Below are 21,293 nucleotides of genomic sequence, written 5' to 3'. Positions count from 1 at the left end.
CCGCAAGTTAGCATACACACGTCTTTGGCACGAGGAACACACACTTCTTTCCGTCATCATTCGTGCATCACTGGTCATGGAAAGTATAATCCAGCCTTAAGTGATTACTTTTTCGTACTGCTTAAGAGGAGAATGGTCATGATATATTTCCAGAAAGGTAAGACATTCAAGACATCACAGGATCACTCGAGCAGTATGATAATCCTCATATATTGCCCTTATGATTATAAATCTGCCCAGTGTCTCCGCCAGACAAGTGGGCTGTGTCTGCAGGACTGTGGCTGTGTTTTTCCTGGCCTTCTAATTTCTACACAAAGCTTTACGCAGAATTCATCTTGTATGACAGACAAGCGCACTGTTTGATTTAGACTGGTTTTACCCCACTTAAACCAAAAAGAAAGCAGACTTGGAAAACCATGGAAGAAGAAAAGCTGGCACTGAAACACAGCCTGATGTTTGAGTGGAATAGAGACTCTTCAAAGCTTTGAGGCGTCTCTCTGAGTTCCAGAAATCTATTTCACCTCACACTGAGTACATCTATTCACTCCGCACCCCCTACAATGAACAGTGATATTTTACACAGGCATTAAACCCTACACAGTTAGATGCCAAAAGGGTTCTTTTGAGCGGTGCCATAGAAGAACTACTTTTGGTTGCCTAAAGAGCCTTTCAGTGGAATGGCTTTGTAAAGAAATACTCCAGCATTTTTTATCTAATCTCTAGCTGCTGCATCTGTAGCACACAACTGATTACCACAGACAATATTTTCAGTGCTTCTCTCTGGACTTTAATAGGAAACCTGCTGACTACCCAGACCATTTTCTTATATTGTTATTATTAGTGTGTTCTGAATTAATATCTTATTAAGTTATTTTACAGTACAGAAAATTGTGTCTAAACTATAGATTTATATAAGTTTTAGTTTGTAAGTTTGAACCATGCCTTCATGATAATGGAGAAACAGAGTGTATGCATGAGGAATGAACCCTTCAGGCGGCTTCTGCTTTGAGCTAGAAGGCCAGATCATCTCTGATGGACCTAGAACTGAGAGACATGACTTAGTTAATGGAAGGTGACGGAATGGATGGTGATGGGGTGCGGAAACTTTGGCACACAAAAGGTAAAGGTGAAATCTTATAAGATGCTGAATTAGGCTATGCAGGGGTTTGAGACTGTACCTACTCAGGCTAAAAAGCAGAAGATCCCTCCTTTAAAGAACCATCAAAAGATTTTTTATTTTAAAATAACTTCATTTTGGGAAGACAAACATGCCTGAAGCCCGTCCTCCCAATCCATCTTGGGCTCAAGAGAAATTTGTACATATCTAAAGCACTAAAACACTTTTTTAGGATTCGTACAATTTACTGTTTATTTAATATTTTTTGACCCTCGTACATATGCAAAAATTATTGACGCAACCCAGACATGCAGAAATCAAACCGTTTGAACAGTGTTACCAAACAACCAGTGAAATTTAAACCCAAACCTACAATTAACCTACTACACCTACAATTAACTCCAACCCTTACCTAATCTAAACTTAACCTACTACACCTACAATTAACTCCAACCCTTACCTAATCTAAACTTAACCTACTACACCTACAATTAACTCCAACCCTTACCTAATCTAAACTTAACCTACTACACCTACAATTAACTCCAACCCTTACCTAATCTAAACTTAACCTACTACACCTACAATTAACTCCAACCCTTACCTAATCTAAACTTAACCTACTACATCTACAATTGACTCCAACTCTTACCTAATCTAAACTTAACCTACTACAGCTACAATTAACTCCAACCCTTACCTAATCTAAACCTAACGTACTACACCTACAATTAACTCCAACCCTTACCTAATCTAAAATTAACCTACTACACCTACAATTAACTCCAACCCTTACCTAATCTAAACCTAACCTACTACACCTACAATTAACTCCAACCCTTACCTAATCTAAACTTAACCTACTACACCTACAATTAACTCCAACCCTTACCTAATCTAAACCTAACCTACTACACCTACAATTAACTCCAACCCTTACCTAATCTAAAATTAACCTACTACACCTACAATTAACTCCAACCCTTACCTAATCTAAAATTAACCTACTACACCTACAATTAACTCCAACCCTTACCTAATCTAAAATTAATCTACTACACCTACAATTAACTTCAACCCTTACCTAATATAAAATTAACCTACTACACCTACAATTAACTCCAACCCTTACCTAATCTAAACTTAGCCTACTACACCTACAATTAACTCCAACTCTTACCTAATCTAAACTTAACCTACTACACCTACAATTAACTCCAACCCTTACCTAATCTAAACCTAACCTACTACACCTACAATTAACTCCAACCCTTACCTAATCTAAACTTAACCTACTACACCTACAATTAACTCCAACCCTTTCCTAATCTAAAATTAACCTACTACACCTACAATTAACTCCAACCCTTACCTAATCTAAAATTAACCTACTACACCTACAATAAACTCCAAATCTTACCTAATCTAAACCTAACCTACTACACCTACAATTAACTCCAACCCTTACCTAATCTAAAATTAACCTACTACACCTACAATTAACTACAACCCTTACCTAATCTAAAATTAACCTACTACACCTACAATTAACTCCAACTCTTACCTAATCTAAACTTAACCTACTACACCTACAATTAACTCCAACCCTTACCTAATCTAAACTTAACCTACTACACCTACAATTAACTCCAACCCTTACCTAATCTAAAATTAACCTACTACACCTACAATTAACTCCAACCCTTACCTAATCTAAAATTAACCTACTACACCTACAATTAACTCCAACCCTTACCTAATCTAAACTTAACTCTTACCCTGACCCTAAAAACCCTCAATCAATTCCTTTTAAAGAAGCTCCACAATGAAGAAAAGCAGCATGTATGTACATAGCAGACTGTGGTTATACAGACGCTGAAGTGTGAGTAGTACCATAGAAGTACCCATCTGTATGTCTATGAGTAGTTCAATATGTATAATTATCTGCAAAACAGCGCCACCAGTGGACGAGAGATCCTTTTGTGAATTGTAAAATATGTACAAAATATTTTCATGAAAATGTTTTGTTTGTCTTGAGGTACACATTTAGTTTTATATGTGCAAATATGTGCAAAAAGATCTTGTCACCCAGTCTAGTCACCCGTCCTATAAATTTAATCTCTACCTTGTTCACAACAATGTTTTTGCAACTCACCACCACCCTGTTTTATCCCAGTAGTCTTAAACCTATTTATCAGAATGGGGTCTGGACTTCTACTACAAAGTAAAAGCCAGACAAACTACAGCTTAAAGTTTTTCCACTTTTTCCCACTCTCTCCTCTTACATTTACATAATGCTGATGGCATGGTCCGAACCCATGTTGTGGTCATGTTTGTATTGATATTTACATTTTATGTTTTACCTTTATTGGCCTTTGTTTTAGTCCACATCATATCCATATTAGGAACTCTCAGGCCTAAGCTGGAATTCACTGTGAGGCAAATCAATGGCATTTTCAAACATTGCCAATGTCATGCCCAGTATTTTCACTGGACTGTCTGAATTATGAGAGTCATGAAGCAGTCGAAATATAAATATTGCTACATGCATACTAACGCTACTGTGCACGGAACTGACATCAGACTGGGAATCTCACCAAAATACACAAAAAACAAAAAGCTTTCACAACTGAGGAGATTAAGCTGCTTTGATAGTGCTACAGTAGAGTTTGAGTACCTGGTAATAATAATAATAATAATAGTGTTCAGTAGATTTACTTTCATACGTCATTTAAGTACGCAAAACTGTTTCGCAAAACCTCATTGTTGACTCCTAATGACCTCAATAAGTTAAGAGGATCAAGTAACATCCCTTAAATCCAATACAGAATACAAACATACTGAGTTTGGAATATATTTGTTCCATATCTGCCTTTTCCAAAGATGCCATTCGTTTTCCTCAGAGAAATCCAGATTATACCTGACAGATCTGACACAGGCATGACACTTTCACTACCTGAAATATCTTGTTTAATATCACTAGAAATCAAGGAAAATCACATAAAGCAAGAGTTAATCACTCCCTTTAACTCCTTGCCACCTATCCCTTTCTCCATCTATCAAGAGCCCCTCCCTCCATCTCCATCTGTGGGGCCTTCACCTGTGAGGTTTAAGTGAGGACAGCTCACACATAAACACATACATACAAACACACACCATTAACGGCAGTGTGAAGTAATTTACGACAAGGACACACAGGGCACAGCCTGCACGCTTGTGTCGCCAAAAGTTTATGAATCAAGACAGATACGTGAAGGCCTTCTGAAATATTTAGGAGGCTCAGTGCACAGATGTGATAGGAATGACGATGGCTGGAAGAGTGTAAAAAAACAGCACTGATTCCTGGATGACATAAATCAGCCCCCTCCTTTTCCGCTCAGCCCGTGAGGCTCACTACAACGTGACTTCCCACCAACATTTCTCCAAAAAAAAAAAAAAAAAAAAAAAACAGCTTGTGGCCTCAGCTGCCTTTGCATTCCACCCAGGAACACAGAGAGAGAGGGTGAGGAGAGAGAGAACGAGAGAGCGAGAGACTGAAGTGAGAGGGTTATGAGAGAAGGTGAGAGTAATGAGAGAGAGAGAGAGAGAGAGAGAGAGAGAGAGAGAAAGAGATGTGTTAAGGAGAGAGTGACATTGAGAGTGACAAGAGAGTATGAAGGTGACAAGAAAGATAGATAGATAGATAGATAGATAGATAGATAGATAGATAGATGAATGGACGGACGGATGGACGGATGGACAGATGGATGAGAGAAAGAGAAATAGTGAAAGAAGAGAGACTGAGGTGAGAGGGTAGATAGATAGATAGATAGATAGATAGATAGATAGATAGATAGATAGTTGAACGGACGGATAGACGGATGGACGGACGGATGGACAGACGGACAGATGGATGAGAGAAAGAGAAATAGTGAAAGAAGAGAGACTGAGGTGAGAGGGTAGATAGATAGATAGATAGATAGATAGATAGATAGATAGTTGAACGGACGGACAGACGGATGGACGGACGGATGGACAGACGGACGGATGGATGGACAGACAGATGGATGAGAGAAAGAAAAATAGTGAAAGAAGAGAGACTGAGGTGAGAGGGTAGATAGATAGATAGATAGATAGATAGATAGATAGATAGATAGATAGATAGAGAGACAAAGACAGAGTGAGAAAGATAGACAAATGTGAAAGAGACAGAACAAAGAGAGCGAGAGAGAGAGAGAGAGATAGATAGATAGATAGTTGAACGGACGGACAGACGGATGGACGGACGGATGGACAGACGGACAGATGGATGAGAGAAAGAGAAATAGTGAAAGAAGAGAGACTGAGGTGAGAGGGTAGATAGATAGATAGATAGATAGATAGATAGATAGATAGATAGATAGATAGATAGATAGTTGAACGGACGGACAGATGGATGGACGGACGGATGGACAGACGGACGGATGGATGGACAGACAGATGGATGAGAGAAAGAAAAATAGTGAAAGAAGAGAGACTGAGGTGAGAGGGTAGATAGATAGATAGATAGATAGATAGATAGATAGATAGATAGATAGAGAGACAAAGACAGAGTGAGAAAGATAGACAAATGTGAAAGAGACAGAACAAAGAGAGCGAGAGAGAGAGAGAGAGAGAGAGAAAGAGAGAAAGAGAGAGAGAGAGAGAGAGAGAGAGAGAGAGAACATAAACTAAAGTAGGCCTCTGTTAGACTATCTCTTCTTTTCATATGACATATTGTTTCTGGAGTGAGGAAAAGCATGTAGCCTTTGTGCAGAGGGATCTTTAGTAGTAGCTGTGTTTTCTGTTCATACACACTCTTCATATACACAGACAGGTTAAATAAAGATCACACAGGCCACAAAAAGCCACAAAAGCCACTCTGAATCCTTTATTTGAAAGAGCATTAAAAAACAGCTCTCAGAATACAGACTGGAACGTTTCTCTCGAAGGAGGACTGACATATGGAGGCTTGTAGACTGCATGGTGGTTTCCACTTGTACACATGTCTGGGAGGCGCTATGCTTTGCCTGCAGGCAAACTTTACATCACAGACTAAAAATGTGCAGAGAATGAAGACTCAACCCTAACTTTCACATTCACATGCCAATTTTAGGACTTGGAGCAACAGCTCTGACGCACAGCTATAGGGGAAGGACAACATTAGATGCTGCCAAGTGCCTATGCCCACATGTGGAGACATACTAATACTCATGTCTGCGGTTGGAGCTATAGGCAGCTGGGCGTACCTCTGGAGACCTACAGGAAAACAGACAGTCCAACCCACCTGGAACTTGTAATCCCACGCAACTAATTACACATGGCAAGTGAAAAAAGGCCTATGTGAAGCACAGTTTCCTTTGAGACTTAATCTAGAAATTCTGAGACTTTATTCAAATGTTCTCAGAGCACTTAGACCTTCAGTTTCCCGCCTATTGGTTTAGACAGGGATAAAACTGCAACAATCAGATAGTAGTAGAGATACTCACCAGCTGCCTTTACTGTGAATAGGGAATTTGTGATGAATGGGTCAACAGATATTTAAAAGAAATCACTTGGAATAAAATTTTACAAGAACAGTGCTCAAAGTAGGCCAGTATGCACTGATATGCAACAACAACACTTCGATATTTCACCTTCTCTTCGTACCAGGACTTTCGTACTCACATAGATTTCACTTCTACATTTGCATTTACATGTAAGGCATTTAGCAGATGCTCTTCTCCAGAGTGACTTACAAAAGTGCTTCGCTAGTTTGTATAGGCTAGGATCCAAAAGATACATCAAGCTAGATGCTGCCAAAAAGAAACATCAGTATGGATACCTAGATACACAATAGTCAATATCTCTGCTGTCCACTAAAAAACCTGTATCTCTATTTTTGCCCGTTTTTAGTTTTCTCTATGGTTTGAGCTGCTCTGTACACTATGTAAATAATTCTGGATGAATGGACTAATAGAAATGCTCTAAACTACATGGAATGTAGTTATTATTTTACATTAACATTAACATTTTACATTAATCAGTAATCAAACACACTGCATTACACACAGCATTAAAGCCTGTAGCACACCTGTAGGAACCATTCTCAGAGGAATCTCTTGTAGGCGGTTCTTCACAGAACCTTTTTAAAATGGTTCTAAATAGCACCAAAACAGGATACACTGCTGTCCAAGATGTCCAAGAACCCTTTTCTGTGTTATACAGGATGTTTTGTTTTGACAGTGTCTGTAATTCCAGAAAAAAAACCCCACAACAACTACAAATTAGGATGAGACCACCACTATCAGCGTGCATCTCTTGCCTCAAGGGCCATCTCATTAGAACCAGCCAGCTGCTTCTACTATTTTGTGCTTTCTCTTTGGTCCTTAAAAGCGAAGGCATGTTTAGAGATAGTAGAATGAGAAACATGGGTGATGCCAGAGGCAGTCTGAAACATCTTCCACATGATAGCAATGAGTGTAGTTAATGTAATCTATCCAGCCATCAGCAGGAGATAATTTGGTCACTCTGTAATTCCCCTCATGTCCGCAAGTTGCTATGCCAAACACATGGCTTTATCAGGGCTATCTAAAAAACCTGTGAGCTTTCAGCTTGATTACATAACTCCTGGGAGTGGATTGGCATCAACAACAAAAGAAATACCTGACTGGAAATTTAGGCAAGCACAGTTCATTGAATTGTGTTTTCATGTTTTCATGGCAACTATTGCTCTCTGGAGTTCTTAGGAAATGATAAAGACCTCCAAAAAAAAAAAAGAAAGTTTAAAAGATCTCAGATACCTCTGGATACAAGCAGCCTGAGCGTGCTGATAATTTACTCTCAGCATTCATAGGCAGACGTTACATAACCGGCTCGGGCTCCAACTGTCCCTTAACAACAACTTTACATTTACTTAACATTACTGGTGTACTAAGTAGCTACAGGAACTCTTACTGGTGTATCTTTCCACAGGAAACTTGAATGTATGGTATTTGCTTACCTTCACACTAAGACAACTGAAGTATGTTATTTTAGTCTCACGTCTCTGTTTGCTGAAAAAACAGCTCCAAAGAGAGGACATCCTGAGGATACCGGCTGTAGAACAACTACGGTAGACCATAAGTCTTTCCTTTAAGCATTTGTGAAACAGAACTAAAAAAAATACTGAGGAACTTTTATAGGTAGGCAGATGTGGAGGTGCATCGAATAACTTAAGTAGTTACAGTTTGGTAATGTGAAACGTGTCCATAAGTATTTAGACAATGATGCAATTAAATTAAATGCAAAAAATGCAAAAAAATAACATTTTCATTTAAGCAATTGAAATGTGACTGCAGGCTAAAGTGCAGACTTTCACCTACCGTCATTACAGTAATTTATTACGTAGTTCCTCAATAAAAAAGACTGTCCTATCAGCTTGTCTTATCAGTTTTACTGAATCTGAGCAGAATGTATAGCTCCATACGCTTTCACAACTTCTATCAACAGATCAAATCAGATCAACAAAGTTCCACCGGCAGCCCTACATGCCATAACACTGCCTCCACAGTGTTTGACAGTTGTGGTATACTTCGAGTCATGAACACTCTCTGTCCTTCTCCATACTCAAATTCATTTAGGTTTCATCTGTTCCAAACAGCCTTGTTTCAGAACTGCTCAGATGGTTTCTAGCTGTCTAATCAGACCGCTCTGTTCTGGAGCGTTGGTTTACAGTGGTTTACATCTTGAAGTGTATCTAAGTCCAGGAAGGCTCCTCTTGCATGTATTTTCTCTTGTTGATTTTGATCGTGATAGACCTTATGAAGGTGCTTTTCCCCTAAAGTCTTCCCTGCCTTTTAGTGTTGCTGAGCTCAGTGCTTTCCTTCTTTTAGAAAACTATAAAAATCTGTTGATTTGGCCACTCCTAGTTTTTGTTTGTTTGTTTTTTTCTTTACTTGCATTGACTCATTTTTGGACTGTTATATTGAAGGTTGCCCTGAACAGATATCTTGTACAAATTCCACACTTGGAATCAACCCCAGACCTTATGTTTCCTTATGTAATAATGCGAGAACAGTTTGCACCTGGTCACAATACCCTGTGAAAATAGAAGAACTGTAAAAACGTCTGTAATTCCTTTACATTTAATGCAATGTTTGTTGTGAAACCTCTTGAATTAAAGCTGAGAGTCCACACTTAAATTACATCTACATTGCTTCATTTCAAATCCACTGAGATATACAGAGGTATACAGAGGCAAAATGCAAAAATAGCACCAGTATCCAAAAGCTTTTAAAGACCATCTTAGGTCACAGTACAGAAGAAGCAATGTCATTTAGCACTTACAAAAAGTGCTTCACTTGCAAATAAGTAAAACACTGGAGATGTTAAAGATCATGGCCTAAATGAACAGTATAATTACAAGCAACAGGAAAAAATATTTCTGAGATTTTAATGCCAACACATCTGTCGAGCTATATGAGAAAACAGCCTGGAGCTTGCAGTAGATCAGCTCTGCACAATGCCTGCAGAGAACAGGCAGGAGGACAGCAGTGATAAAAGCAGGCGCTGGATGAGCCTGCGTGCTCCGGTGCTGGTAGTCCACAGGCAGGCTGGATGTGGCCGGGAAGAAGCGCGTAGCGCCCCCCACCAGCAGTAGCGCTGCAGTGCAGCCAGCCAGCCTGCCAGCTAGCCTCGGCGCGGTCACGTGGAGCACGCAGACACCGGCCAACCTACTTCCATACGCCTCAAAACTCTTTTACATAATGTTTCTAATCCCGTGTGTGGCGCGGTGCCATCTCGCCCTGAGAGGACCCCGGCCGCGCGCGCTCACTTCAGGTCACTCCAGCGCGCCGCGAGGGAGAGAGGCTGCAGACCGAGCTCCAGCGCCTCTCTGCTTTCTGGACGGACCGAGCTGGACAGCAGAGAGGGAGAGATGGTGGCCAGAGAGCTGGGTTTGGTCACACATCCCCGAGGAACCGGCCTGGGATTGCGGCCAGTGTCTACAGAGGCCTTGGACACACAATCTACGAGTAAACCTGAGGTTTAATGAATTACTGTCGACCTCGCGCGACGATTTATTTGCCATGAAAATGATCTGTACACATACATGTTGAAGTTATTAAATAACCATATATGTGTATAATATAACAATTTATTAGATTATATATATTTTTGCAGGTAGTACTAAAGTAGCCTATTGTAAGGGCTTGGTTTGAGGAGGGAGTGGGAAGGGATGCCAGTTTCCTGGAAAAAAATCAAAATGTAAAACTCCACATCAATTGGATTATTGTTCTGATACTTAAGATGCCTATAATGACTTTTAAATGCAAATTTAAGATTTACATATCAAGTCACATTGTATGAGCTGTACATTCAAAATGATACTGATCGAGGAAGTAATAACAGGTAACAGGGTTCCCGGGCTCTGCAAGCTACCACTGTTGGGCCCTTGAGCAAGGCCCTTTACCCACACTGCTCCCCGGGCGCTGGAGTTGGCTGCGGAGGACACATTTCGCTGTACAGTGTACACTGTACAGTGACAAATACGTGCACCTTTACATCCATTCATCCAGTTTTACAATTCTACCACTGTATACAGTGTTTGTGCAGCATAACTAACTATTGTAATTGTCTGAATTTACTGTAGCAGTCTGATATGGATTCCTGTAGAAACTCTTGTAGTATTACTGTAGTTCTTTCCATTTAAGCATGGACAATATGACAGGTTATAGCTTGATGTTCCTGTATTCATCTTCTATGAAGTAGGTGGAGAAAACGAAAGAAGATTCCTTTACTGCGAATTAAAACAAGACCGGTTCAAAGGTCGGAAAAAACATAGCATTGTGTTAGAAATCTGAGTATGGCCTTCTACGAAGTTACACAAATAATGTATATTATGAACATTAATGAATTGATAGACCCTCTTAAACTACTGACTTAATGTCAGGCATTTTCATTGAATAATATTTACAAATAATTTGAGGCATTAAATATGTTTGGAGTGGAAGAAAGTTTGAACACCCCCTATGTAGTCTGAGCTTTGGGATTTTCCAGGTCTACACTGCTTTAATTTTTGAGTCTGACAGTTTAAGACAAAGGAAGACACTCTTTACACATGCTTTTACATGAACGAGTCATGAAACACATTTCTGACAGGATCATTAAAGATGACTGGTCCAAAATACTTTCAAAGCCTTTGATGGCAGAGAAAAAATAACACTGCTGAGAACCATTTGACTTCATTTGAAATGATAATGACGCCGTGATAATACAATTACAAAAAAACAACACCCATACAAAAGAGAGATTAGAAAAAAACTACAATTTATATGAAAAAGAAATGTTTGAGGTGCCAGCAGGTCGCCTAAGGGATTTTATTTTCTGCTGAGAACACACCCCTGGAGCTCCTTCCTCAGGAGAAGATGAGGACTTTCTGCAGGGCCCTCCTGATGTGCAGCTTCTCCTCGGGCCGGCTGTCTGGGATCATTCCTGCACTGCGCTCGGCACTCAGCCGCACACCAGGTCTCTTGTGCCTGACGCCCTGCAGGCCCGTGTGAGTGATGTTCCGGCAGAAATCCACTCTGACCTCCAGCAGGCTGGTGCCATGGGTCACCACCGCCTGCAGTACAGTGTCCGTCACCCGGCAGCAGTTTTCCAGACACAGCTGCTGAAGCCGCCTGCAGCTCCGGAGCACGCCGATGACATCGTGATCCGTGATGTGTCCGCATCCGGACAGGGTCAGAGACATCAGGTTTGGACACCTTAAGAGAGAGAGAGAGGCAGGTGAGAGGGTGATGAGAGAAAGAAGAAGAGGGAGAAAGAGGGACCTCAAGAAAAGGGGACAAATGTAGAGAATCACTGGGAGAGAGGCAGCATTTTGCCTATAAGCAGAGGCGCATGTAATAAGAAATTACACTGGGCTGCACAACTCAACAATTCTGCCAAAATACTTTATTAATAAATTTTTTAGGGCCCCTGTCAGGCACAGATCCTTAAAATCGCCCATCTACCCATTCGACATCCCTGCCTATACGCAGAATCAGATGAGAATAAGATCAAGTTGAGTGTATGGAACTCTACGTAATAGAGGGTATACCCTGTAGCAATCACTGAAGTGGGCCTGTTTATTTCACCTCATCGGATATGAGGGTTGTCAGATTGTATGGAGAGATTATGGAATTCCAATAATATACGGAATTCTTTCCATGTATGGAATTGTGTGGAATTACTTCCTAAAGGATCCTAATCAAATCCAATCATCGTGGGGTTAAAAGTTTAGGTCCCTACTGTATCATATGAGTGGTAAGTATAGCGTTGTTTATAATGCTGCTGTCAATCCCTGCTGTCAAACTGGGGTTTAATTTCCTACCTGGGCCAGAACACTGCACTATATCAATGAGACCTGTTGGATAAGTCTCCTAACACTACATTTACATGGAAGGCGCTCCGGATGAAAGCATCTGCTAAATACTATAAATGCAAATAAGCTTCTACAGCTTTAATACCCTGACGAAAGGGCATAATAGATCTAGAGCAGTCATGCAGGAGTAACTACAATAGACTGGTAATCATCACAGACAGAACACTGTATTTTAAATAGTGTAAGTAGCTGAGGAGTGTGTTTGCATGAAAAATAAGTGCCTGAGGAGCTTTGGCTTGGAGTCCGCCTCTCTGTGTGATGTATAGTTGTGAAAGACTACATTTAGTGTGTTCTTCTTTTGTCCTCATTTTGAATGTGAGCGTATCTGCGAGTTCTTCTCAGTGTGAGAACACTCTTCTGAATTGTGTTTGTTTGTTTTTTTGGGGGAGCTTTTTAGCGAGAACAGGCTCGTGAGCCGACTGCATGATGAAAGCTCTGGGTTGATCAGTGGAGGCATCAAGTGACAGGCACTCCGGCTCAGACAGGCCTGATCTAAGCCAGGCGTCAATGGGACTGTAAATAACACTCACAGTGACATACCATCTGATCCCTCTGACAATAGAGACATTTCAGACAGTAACCTGAACTAAGCACAGAGATAGCGGTGGTTCACATGAGGTTTCGGTGTTGAGCACAAAGGTTCTGCTGATGTTTGACTATATAAAAAAAAAAAAGCCCCATTAGGTTTGTACTAATAAAGCTGGTCTAAGTGACATACGTCTTATCAGTGACCACAAAATGTGTTGTTTATAGAACCTAGTAGTGTATGCTTCCGCCATAGTGGTCAGTGGAAGTGCTGCAACCAGCTGGTGGACTTCCACAGGGCTAGTAGACACACACTGACAAACATAAACACAGACACACACACACACTCGGCTGATGGCTGCAGCTTTAGGATGTCATTCACGTTTACTGATGTGGATTACATAAAGGCTTACATAATCTTACCACTTAACCACATGTGAGGCCAGCACATTCCAGTAGCTTCAGAGTGTTATGGTACTGTCCCAATAACCCTGGACGCAGGGCGGCGCACAACACGTGCCCCTCCTCTTATTACTACGGCTGGCTACTGATGGCACCAGAAAGCCCAAAAAGGGGTTCTATCCACACAGAGAGGAAGGAGGAGTTTAGACTGACAAGGATCTAAAGCCGGGGGGATTTTTTAGGTTAGACAGGGTTCATCCAACTTGGTTTTGGTCATTGTCCTGTAGCAGAGGCTGCGCGTTCATGTGAGCAAAGTAAACAAGGCAGATATACGTGCCTCGTTCCCCAGTTACATAACCATGCCCTCCTCTCTCATGGCACTGCCCTCCTTTTGTTTTGCTCTCTCTATCCTTTTTTTTTTTTGAAGGCACAGGCATTTTTCCAACAAAGCAGCCTGACCGTCAGGCAGTTTCACACTTACGTCACTCAGTCTCATTTGTTCGCTCATTCTCTGTCTTTCTTTCTTTCTTTCTCTCTCTCTCTCTCTCTCTCTCACACACACACACACACACACACACACAAGCACATAGTATCTCTCTCTAGATCTCATTTTTACTGAATTGTGAAAAAGAGGCTTGGTGTGCAGGACCAGAGCTGACTAATAATTTCCAAAACACACACTATGTATGTTTTGTTCTTTTGGGTGGAGGCTCAGTAAAAACACACTGTACCTGGCCCATTGCATCGCTGTTTGTACTGTATGTAGCTTCAGGCCGACCACAGCTGAATGCAGCAATGACTAAAGGCCACACCAGTTGATCTCCTAGCGCTCCTGTTTTGTTTATTTATTTATTTTATTTTTTCAATATTTCTAGATACAATGGTGATGTAACACACCTAATGCCCCGTAAAGGATGTTGCTATGGCCTCTGGAATAACTGAAATACACGGAAAAGCACACAGGCTGCCCAGCTCGGGGCCAAGCTAATGACCGGGCCGAGCCAAGAGTATCACAGTACAGCTGTGTGCAGCAGATGACTGTGGTCGAACACAGTTAGGCTTTTTATTTTCTTTTTAAATGGTCTGTTTGGAGTCATGTCATTTTTCATTTGACACATCGTTATATAATATTCATCAGTCATTCTCTCTGCGGTTCCCTGGGTTGGTCCGCAGCTCCACATCACATCAAAAAGTATGCCTGCCTCCAAGTAATATTTGTGAAACAATAAGCAGAGTCAAGCCACATGATCCAAAACACAGAGGAGTGCATTTGGAACTGCAGTCCTTGCATACTGTCTACTGGTCTAAACTGATTAGCAGGACTGCGGTGAAGTTGTTAAGCAACAGTCAACTAAAGGGAAATGGATGTAGACACTGTTATGAGGAATAAAATTGGATCTCTACATGAACTTAATAACACCATCTAAAGCTTGCTTCCCAGGGCACTCAATGTTTTATAGATTTTCCTTTGCAGATGAAATATGGTGCCGTAATGGTATTAGTCTGTGTGAGTATGAGAGAGTCAACGAGAGAGAGTCAACGAGAGAGAGAGAGAGAGAGAGAGAGAGAGAGAGAGACTGACTGCGACACACATGTGCATTCCACCCGCGTCAACAAAGGGCCGATTGTAGGCTCCTCCTGCCAAATGTAAATCTTGGGAGGAGAGCAGGGTGGGGGAGGGGCTAGACACTGTAGACACATCTCTCCTCTAATTCTTCTTTCTCTGCCTCTCTCCATCCCCCTCATTCCAGTTATCTTTGGCAATGTTTCAGACACAGAAAGCTATCCTCATCTCACTCTTGCCCTTCTGCGACTCCACACAGTCAGCAGAGGGTGTGGGTCTCTCGTCTTTGAGTCACAGCTGCACTGTGGGAAGTTTTTTTTGTAGGCCCATCCAGCGTCTGGAGCTTCAGTGGAGAGATCAGTGCTCCTCTGAAGCCATCATCTGTGACAGCACGATGAAGCTGAGCCACAGAGTCTTACAGTGTCTCCGGTCATTACAGTCTGCCTAGGAGAAACTGTGCAGAGCCCTCATTGAAGCTCCAGTGGCTAATTCATCTCTGAGTACTGCATGCTGCTCCTCGGACCTTCTGGCATTCAAAACCATGAGAGACTCTAGTCTATTCTACCTCTCAGAGTTAAACAAGCTGGAGAAGGGCAGGACCTTTCAGTAGCCTTCTCTGTGCCGACAACATCTCCTGGATTTTCAGCATGCTTGTGATTAGATTTTGGGAGAGAGCAGAGGAAACCGTTAGGCCGTTTCTGGGGGATTACATAGTTGAAACGGACCAGCTTTCATGCTCAAGTCATTTTGAGTTTCCTCTCACTGAAGTGCACACTCCATTCCAGCAGACACTTAAATGACTTCCACGTGCCGCTCCCATTCAGAGGTGCTCCTCTAAGACGCAAATTGATTGTTGAACGCTACGGCGGAATATGTTTATCTATACCCGCAGGCAAAGTCGCTTGTTTACCATCTCGCTCGTTTAAAAACGAAAGAAATGAGTGGCAGCCATTTGCATCCTTCTCTCCAAAACCCTCTCGAGGAAAAAATAATTGAGTTCCTGGGGTGATATGATATGAATCCTTTTTCCCTTCTAGAAAAAGAGGGAATTGGCATCCTGTGGATTTGAGTGACAGTCTAAGAACTACTTGTTGGCACAGAGGGGTCTGGGGTGTGTAAAACTGGGCCACAGGCAAAATGTTACATTTGCTTGTCAGTGTCCTTCCATCAAAATGCAGTTATTACTCACCTAAATAGACACCTGAGATTTGTCATTGCGGGTATTCTAATGCAGTGCATAAATATGCATTAGAATACCTGTAATATGTCCTGTACTAACACACTCAATTTGGCTTAGGCATTAACCTACACTATGTTTAAGAGTTTGTGGACGCCTCTTCTCAAAAAAAGTATTCAGCTACTTTAACTTGCGCAGATGTGCAAATACACACACACAGCTGGTCTAGTCCCTGTAGAGAAGTATTGCCAATAGAACAGGACTCTCTGGAGCAGATATTAATAAACCTATTGGCACCATGCCTAATGTGGGCTATATAGTGGTATAAAGCCCCCCAGCATTGAGCTGTGGAGTTCTCTGGAATGATGGTGCCCCATTCAATTCTTTTGGGATAAGTTGGGAATGAAGTAGGGTAGTGATCATCCAACCTGTGGACTTCACTAATGCTCTTGTTGCTGAAGGCAAGCAACATCTAGTAGACAGAAGTTACTCAAGATAAACTCCCTAAATACCCTTGATTTCAAAAGATTCAATAACAACTTGGTCAGGGACAAATCTGTCTACCTAGCATTTGATGTGTTCCCAGAGCACAGATTCTTGAAATTGGCATATATCTTTCTTCAGCTCCTGTCTCATTTATTTATGAGTTGTGTAAACAATGCATGAAGTGTAAACAGCATGTACAGATGTAAGAAAGACTCGTAAGACATTTAGTCTGACAACTAGTGCAACGAGAGACTAAAGGAAAAATGCATACCTCCAGTCACAAAATCCGATCCGTAGGTGGTTACTAGAGACGCATTCGAGATGCATGGAAACCCCTAATTGAAACGGCTATACATCTTACTGTCTACTTTTGACCAGACCACTAAAGATGGATGTTATTACCCTACTGTCTATAGTCCACTCTCAAAAGCATTCTTCAGTAGCAACTATAGTGAAGTTGGACAGACTTTACAGAACACTGAACACTACAGAATCACATCCATCCTTATAAATATGTAGGGGTTTAGAGTTGCTACACCACACTGATGTTCCACTTAAAGCAGCATTATGTAGAATTCTACCTGAAAATAACAGCTTCAAAATCATTGTGATTCTCCACTAACAGGCAGAACGGCGGCGTTGTCATTGGGCTTGACACGCTGCTAACTGCAGTATACAACTTTGGAGAAGCAGCCAGGATAACGCTCATGAAAACTGTGTAAAGCTACATAACCACAGTTATATAAGTGTAAAATCCAGTCATTTGTTGACTGTACCATGTCAATTACTGTACACATGCTTCTTCACTTTCAGTGCAAGTTCTGTATCTCTCAGCTCGTCCTGAAAAACGTGTCCTTTACTTGTGGCTCAAAGCGTTAATTACACTTCCTGATTGTGGAGGAAGCCCAGGAGCAATAAATGTCAATTTCTCCATAATGTTGCTTTAAACATCAAATGTTACCAAGCTAGACTATGTCAATGAGGTATTACAAATGTTATAAATGCCTTAGAAAGCAGTTGTTGTTTTCATGAAGAACCATCTTTTAACCAATTAACTAAATTTGGGGCACAGCAGTTAGACAGGGTTGTGGGTTTGATATTCAGATTCGGCAAGCTGCCATTGTTGGCCCCTCACCCCCCCCTGCTCCCCAGGCACTGCAACAATGGATGCCCACTGCTCTGAACATGTTCGTTTACTGTGATTGTTTGACCACTAGTATGTCCAACACAAATGGTGAATATGGATGTCTTATGACCGCTTGTCATTTCTTCTACAAACAAAAAGTGGTTCTTTCATGGATCGCTTGAAGAACCCTTAGTAGCACCTTACTTGTTAATAGTCTTGCTAATCAAATACTAGGCAGGTTGGAGACAAAAACAGATTTGTCAGAATGCTAATGTTAGCTGACACTACCAAAACTCTACACCACAGGGTGACCTTACTCTTGCATTGAAAATTAAGCATTTCTTCAAAAACACAGCTGAAATTTTCCCCAGATAAACAGCATTTCAGATATCGAATACATGTGAGAGAAGGCCACTCTTTCTGCTACTGCTATTTTTACCTTCTCAACACCTGCGAGATCAAAGGCGTGACGAATGAATATGGGGGATGAAGTTCAGACCAAACAAAAAAAGCACTCACATGTGGCAGACACGCTCCAGGAAGTGGCTGACCAGCCTTTCATGCTTACTGCACAGGTCCCTCTGGAATGTCGTCTTCATCCAGTCTTCAATGTTGCACACTTTGACCCTGCTGGAATGCCAGCAAATGTTGAGGTGCCTGAGAGACGGCCCCAGAACAAAGTTATCCCTCCTCAGCTCACACGGGGAGAAGAAGTGGAGCAGGGACCATAGCCGGGGGTCCAGGAAGGCTTCTCTGAGACGAACGCAAGTCAGAGAGAGGTTCCTCCGACTGTCTTTATCCAGGAAGGAGAAGAGATGAAGCAGGCACTCCTGGTTAAGATCACTGAGATGCATCATGAAGATGAAGAGCAGAAAGTCCAAGAAAGGACTAAACGAGTCAATCGAACCAAAACTGAGATCTGGGCCTGTTGACACACTTGCACAAACTCATGCACACACACACACACATACAGCAACAGCACCAGAAACAGGGCTGCAGTCTGCTCTGCTTAGCCTGGATACATGATTGCTTCCCAGGCTTCCCCTCACACACAGTAGCCCTGCACATATAAGGTCGTCAGGAATGGGAGTTATTTTGAGAGGACAACAGCAGGCATAGTCAAAAATGGAAATGTGTAAAAGCATGTGCTCTCGCGCACACACACACAGTGCTGCTCCATCTGTCTCTCCTGTCTGGGCAGGACTCAGACAGATGTTTGGACGGCAGCGGCCTGTGTTTATCACTCACAGTAGAGGCTTTTTATCAGGGGAGGGATTTCACATTCACACACTCAGGAGGTGGGTGAAAGATGGAAGGACAGCAAGGTCTACACCAATCAAGATGCTTTCCCTTGTGGCAGCCTATATTAGGCTGATCTAGGGGTCATAAAGCTATGTTAGGCTTTCCTAGAGCACTTCGGCTGCAATGTAGTTATGAAGACATGACATTATACAGAAAATCATTGACGCATATTGCTGCTGTCCAATGAAAAATTTGTATCTTAGTCCATTTTTAGTTTTCTCCATCATTTGGACCCTGTAGCTGCTCTGCACACTCTTACTTGAATTCAGTTTAAAGTTGAGAATATTTTTGCTTGCTCCTGTGAAATCACCATTTTGGAGATACATGATTTTCATTGGACAGCGACTATATGCTGTAATGTATGTTAATTTCACTTAGCAAGATTTTATTTTAACTGTACATATAGTCAACAAATGGAAATCAAATGGGCTCACTTTGATTCTGGTTATACTGAAAATAATAATAAATATTTTCCCTAAGTCCTACACAAGTCCTGCACATGTCCTGGGCTAAATTTCAAATGTGGACAAGGATAATAATTTAAATTATGAATTGATTATACTCACAGTAACGGCTTGATGCTCTTATCCAGAGCAACTTACATTTGAAGCATATTATACAGGGGTTTGGAGTGTTGCCCAAGAATTCTTGGTGTACTGATGTACCATGGGGGACTTGCCTGGCCAGGGAATCAAACTCTTGCAATGCTGTTACCCACTACCCTACACTACACCAGCTGCTTATCCTCAAATAAATGAAAATGTATGAATTTTAATCAATTTTATCTAAACAAATAAGATTCTACATTTGACAAAATCAACAAAAATAGTTTAGTACACTAAGAGCAAACATCCAGACTACTGGACAATAAAGAAAATGTGTGTATGTTGAAATATATCCACTACTTTTGCATGTAAAGCATCTCATGGACTTGGCTTAAACTCATTCACTCTTCTGCTCGCATTTGCTCACTCAGTTCCTCAATCACTCCCTCAAAGGCCCTGTTCACACCTAGCATTAACATGCGTCCTGGCTGATTAACATGCGGCCAGGTGTGTCTCGAGGACTCATTGTTATTCAATCACTTAAACCCCATTTAGAGGTGGTCAGAGGCGCATATGGCCACATGGTGTAGTGTAAATGCCAAAGCGTTTAGATGTTGTCCCTGACAGCAAAGCACCACCCGCATCAACAGTGTCCCTGCCCCGGCTGTAAAATACATAATAACAATGAAACCACACCGTCCACTTTCTGCATGAGTTAGCTGAGCACACCACAACAGCTTACTAACAAACTAAGAACCACTAAACATTTCATTTAAAAACTAAAGCAATGTGCGCCTTGCCCCTGCTCCAGGTGGTCCGAGTAGACACATATAAAATACTAGGTGTGACCGACTATGCGTATTGACAGTCATTTGTGATCGGATCACCCGAGACGCATATTAATACTAGGTGTGGCCTTTGTTCAGCACAAGACTAAAGAAATAAATAAAGTGACTAAATAAATAAATAAATAACCAATGGGGAAAACAGTGCTAACTGAACTCTGACAACAGCAACGATCCTCAGAATCAGTCCTTTCTCAGAGGAAACATGCTCCTGAGTGGTGACCAGACGTGCAAGGCAGTGTGGTTTAACCTCAGTTCAAAATGTTCCCTAAATCACTATAATCACTACTACTAAAGTAACAGTGCAATTTGCGTAAACACCATTTGTGCTCACACTACCTGTTGGTGAATTGTGAGATTCTACGAGTGTGCCGAGTTCTCAGCTGTGCACTGAAGTCAGCTGTCAGCTGCCAGCTGCCTTGCCGCCCATGCTGTTCTTGATGTGTCGGAAAGTAAAAGCTCACTAAATATGGATGAGAAGTGGGGAAAAGTAAAGGCTAGATTGTAAGACCTAATCAATAAACTAAACATGTAAAGTCATTACTAAAGTATATAGAACTATATTTTCTGTAACAGGCCTGCATTCTACCTTCATTACAGCCAGCTGACCAGGTTAGCAGAGCTAAACTCAGATTAGCTTTTGTAAATTACAGCAGAAGCTTTCAACTTTTAATGGTTCCCTAGAAGACCTATATAATCTAAAGTAACAATAAATGTTTGTATGGGTAAGCTCAGCAAAGCTCAAATTATTTATATACACCAATCAGTCATACTTCCATCTGCTGAATATTGCATAGGTCCCCCTTGTGCTGCCAAAATAGATC

The 21,293-nt window shown here is 41.4% G+C and overlaps 1 protein-coding gene across 1 annotated transcript; it reads right to left on the bottom strand.

The window, feature by feature from the left end:
• Window positions 1–9,252: 9,252 nt before the first annotated feature.
• Window positions 9,253–21,146, bottom strand: fbxl22 (F-box and leucine-rich repeat protein 22). The gene is made up of 2 exons (XM_072670798.1): window positions 18,297–21,146; window positions 9,253–11,838 (listed from the first exon to the last, which is right to left on the bottom strand). The coding sequence occupies exons 1-2, from the start codon at window positions 18,632–18,634 to the stop codon at window positions 11,490–11,492; spliced, it is 687 nt and encodes a 228-aa protein (XP_072526899.1). The 5' UTR covers window positions 18,635–21,146; the 3' UTR covers window positions 9,253–11,489.
• Between the last annotated feature and the right edge of the window lie 147 nt (window positions 21,147–21,293).

Source organism: Salminus brasiliensis, chromosome 2 (assembly GCF_030463535.1).
Source record: "Salminus brasiliensis chromosome 2, fSalBra1.hap2, whole genome shotgun sequence".
Classification (NCBI taxonomy): Eukaryota; Metazoa; Chordata; class Actinopteri; order Characiformes; family Bryconidae; genus Salminus; species Salminus brasiliensis.
This window is presented reverse-complemented; position numbering and strand designations above follow the sequence as displayed.

Excerpts from the sequence above, each read along its gene's own strand:
- fbxl22 (XM_072670798.1), bottom strand. The coding sequence starts at position 18,634 with ATGATGCATCTCAGTGATCTTAACCAGGAGTGCCTGCTTCATCTCTTC. Across the intron at positions 11,839-18,296 it reads CTGGAGCGTGTCTGCCACAT|GTGTCCAAACCTGATGTCTC; the intron begins GTGAGTGCTTTT and ends CTCTCTCTTAAG.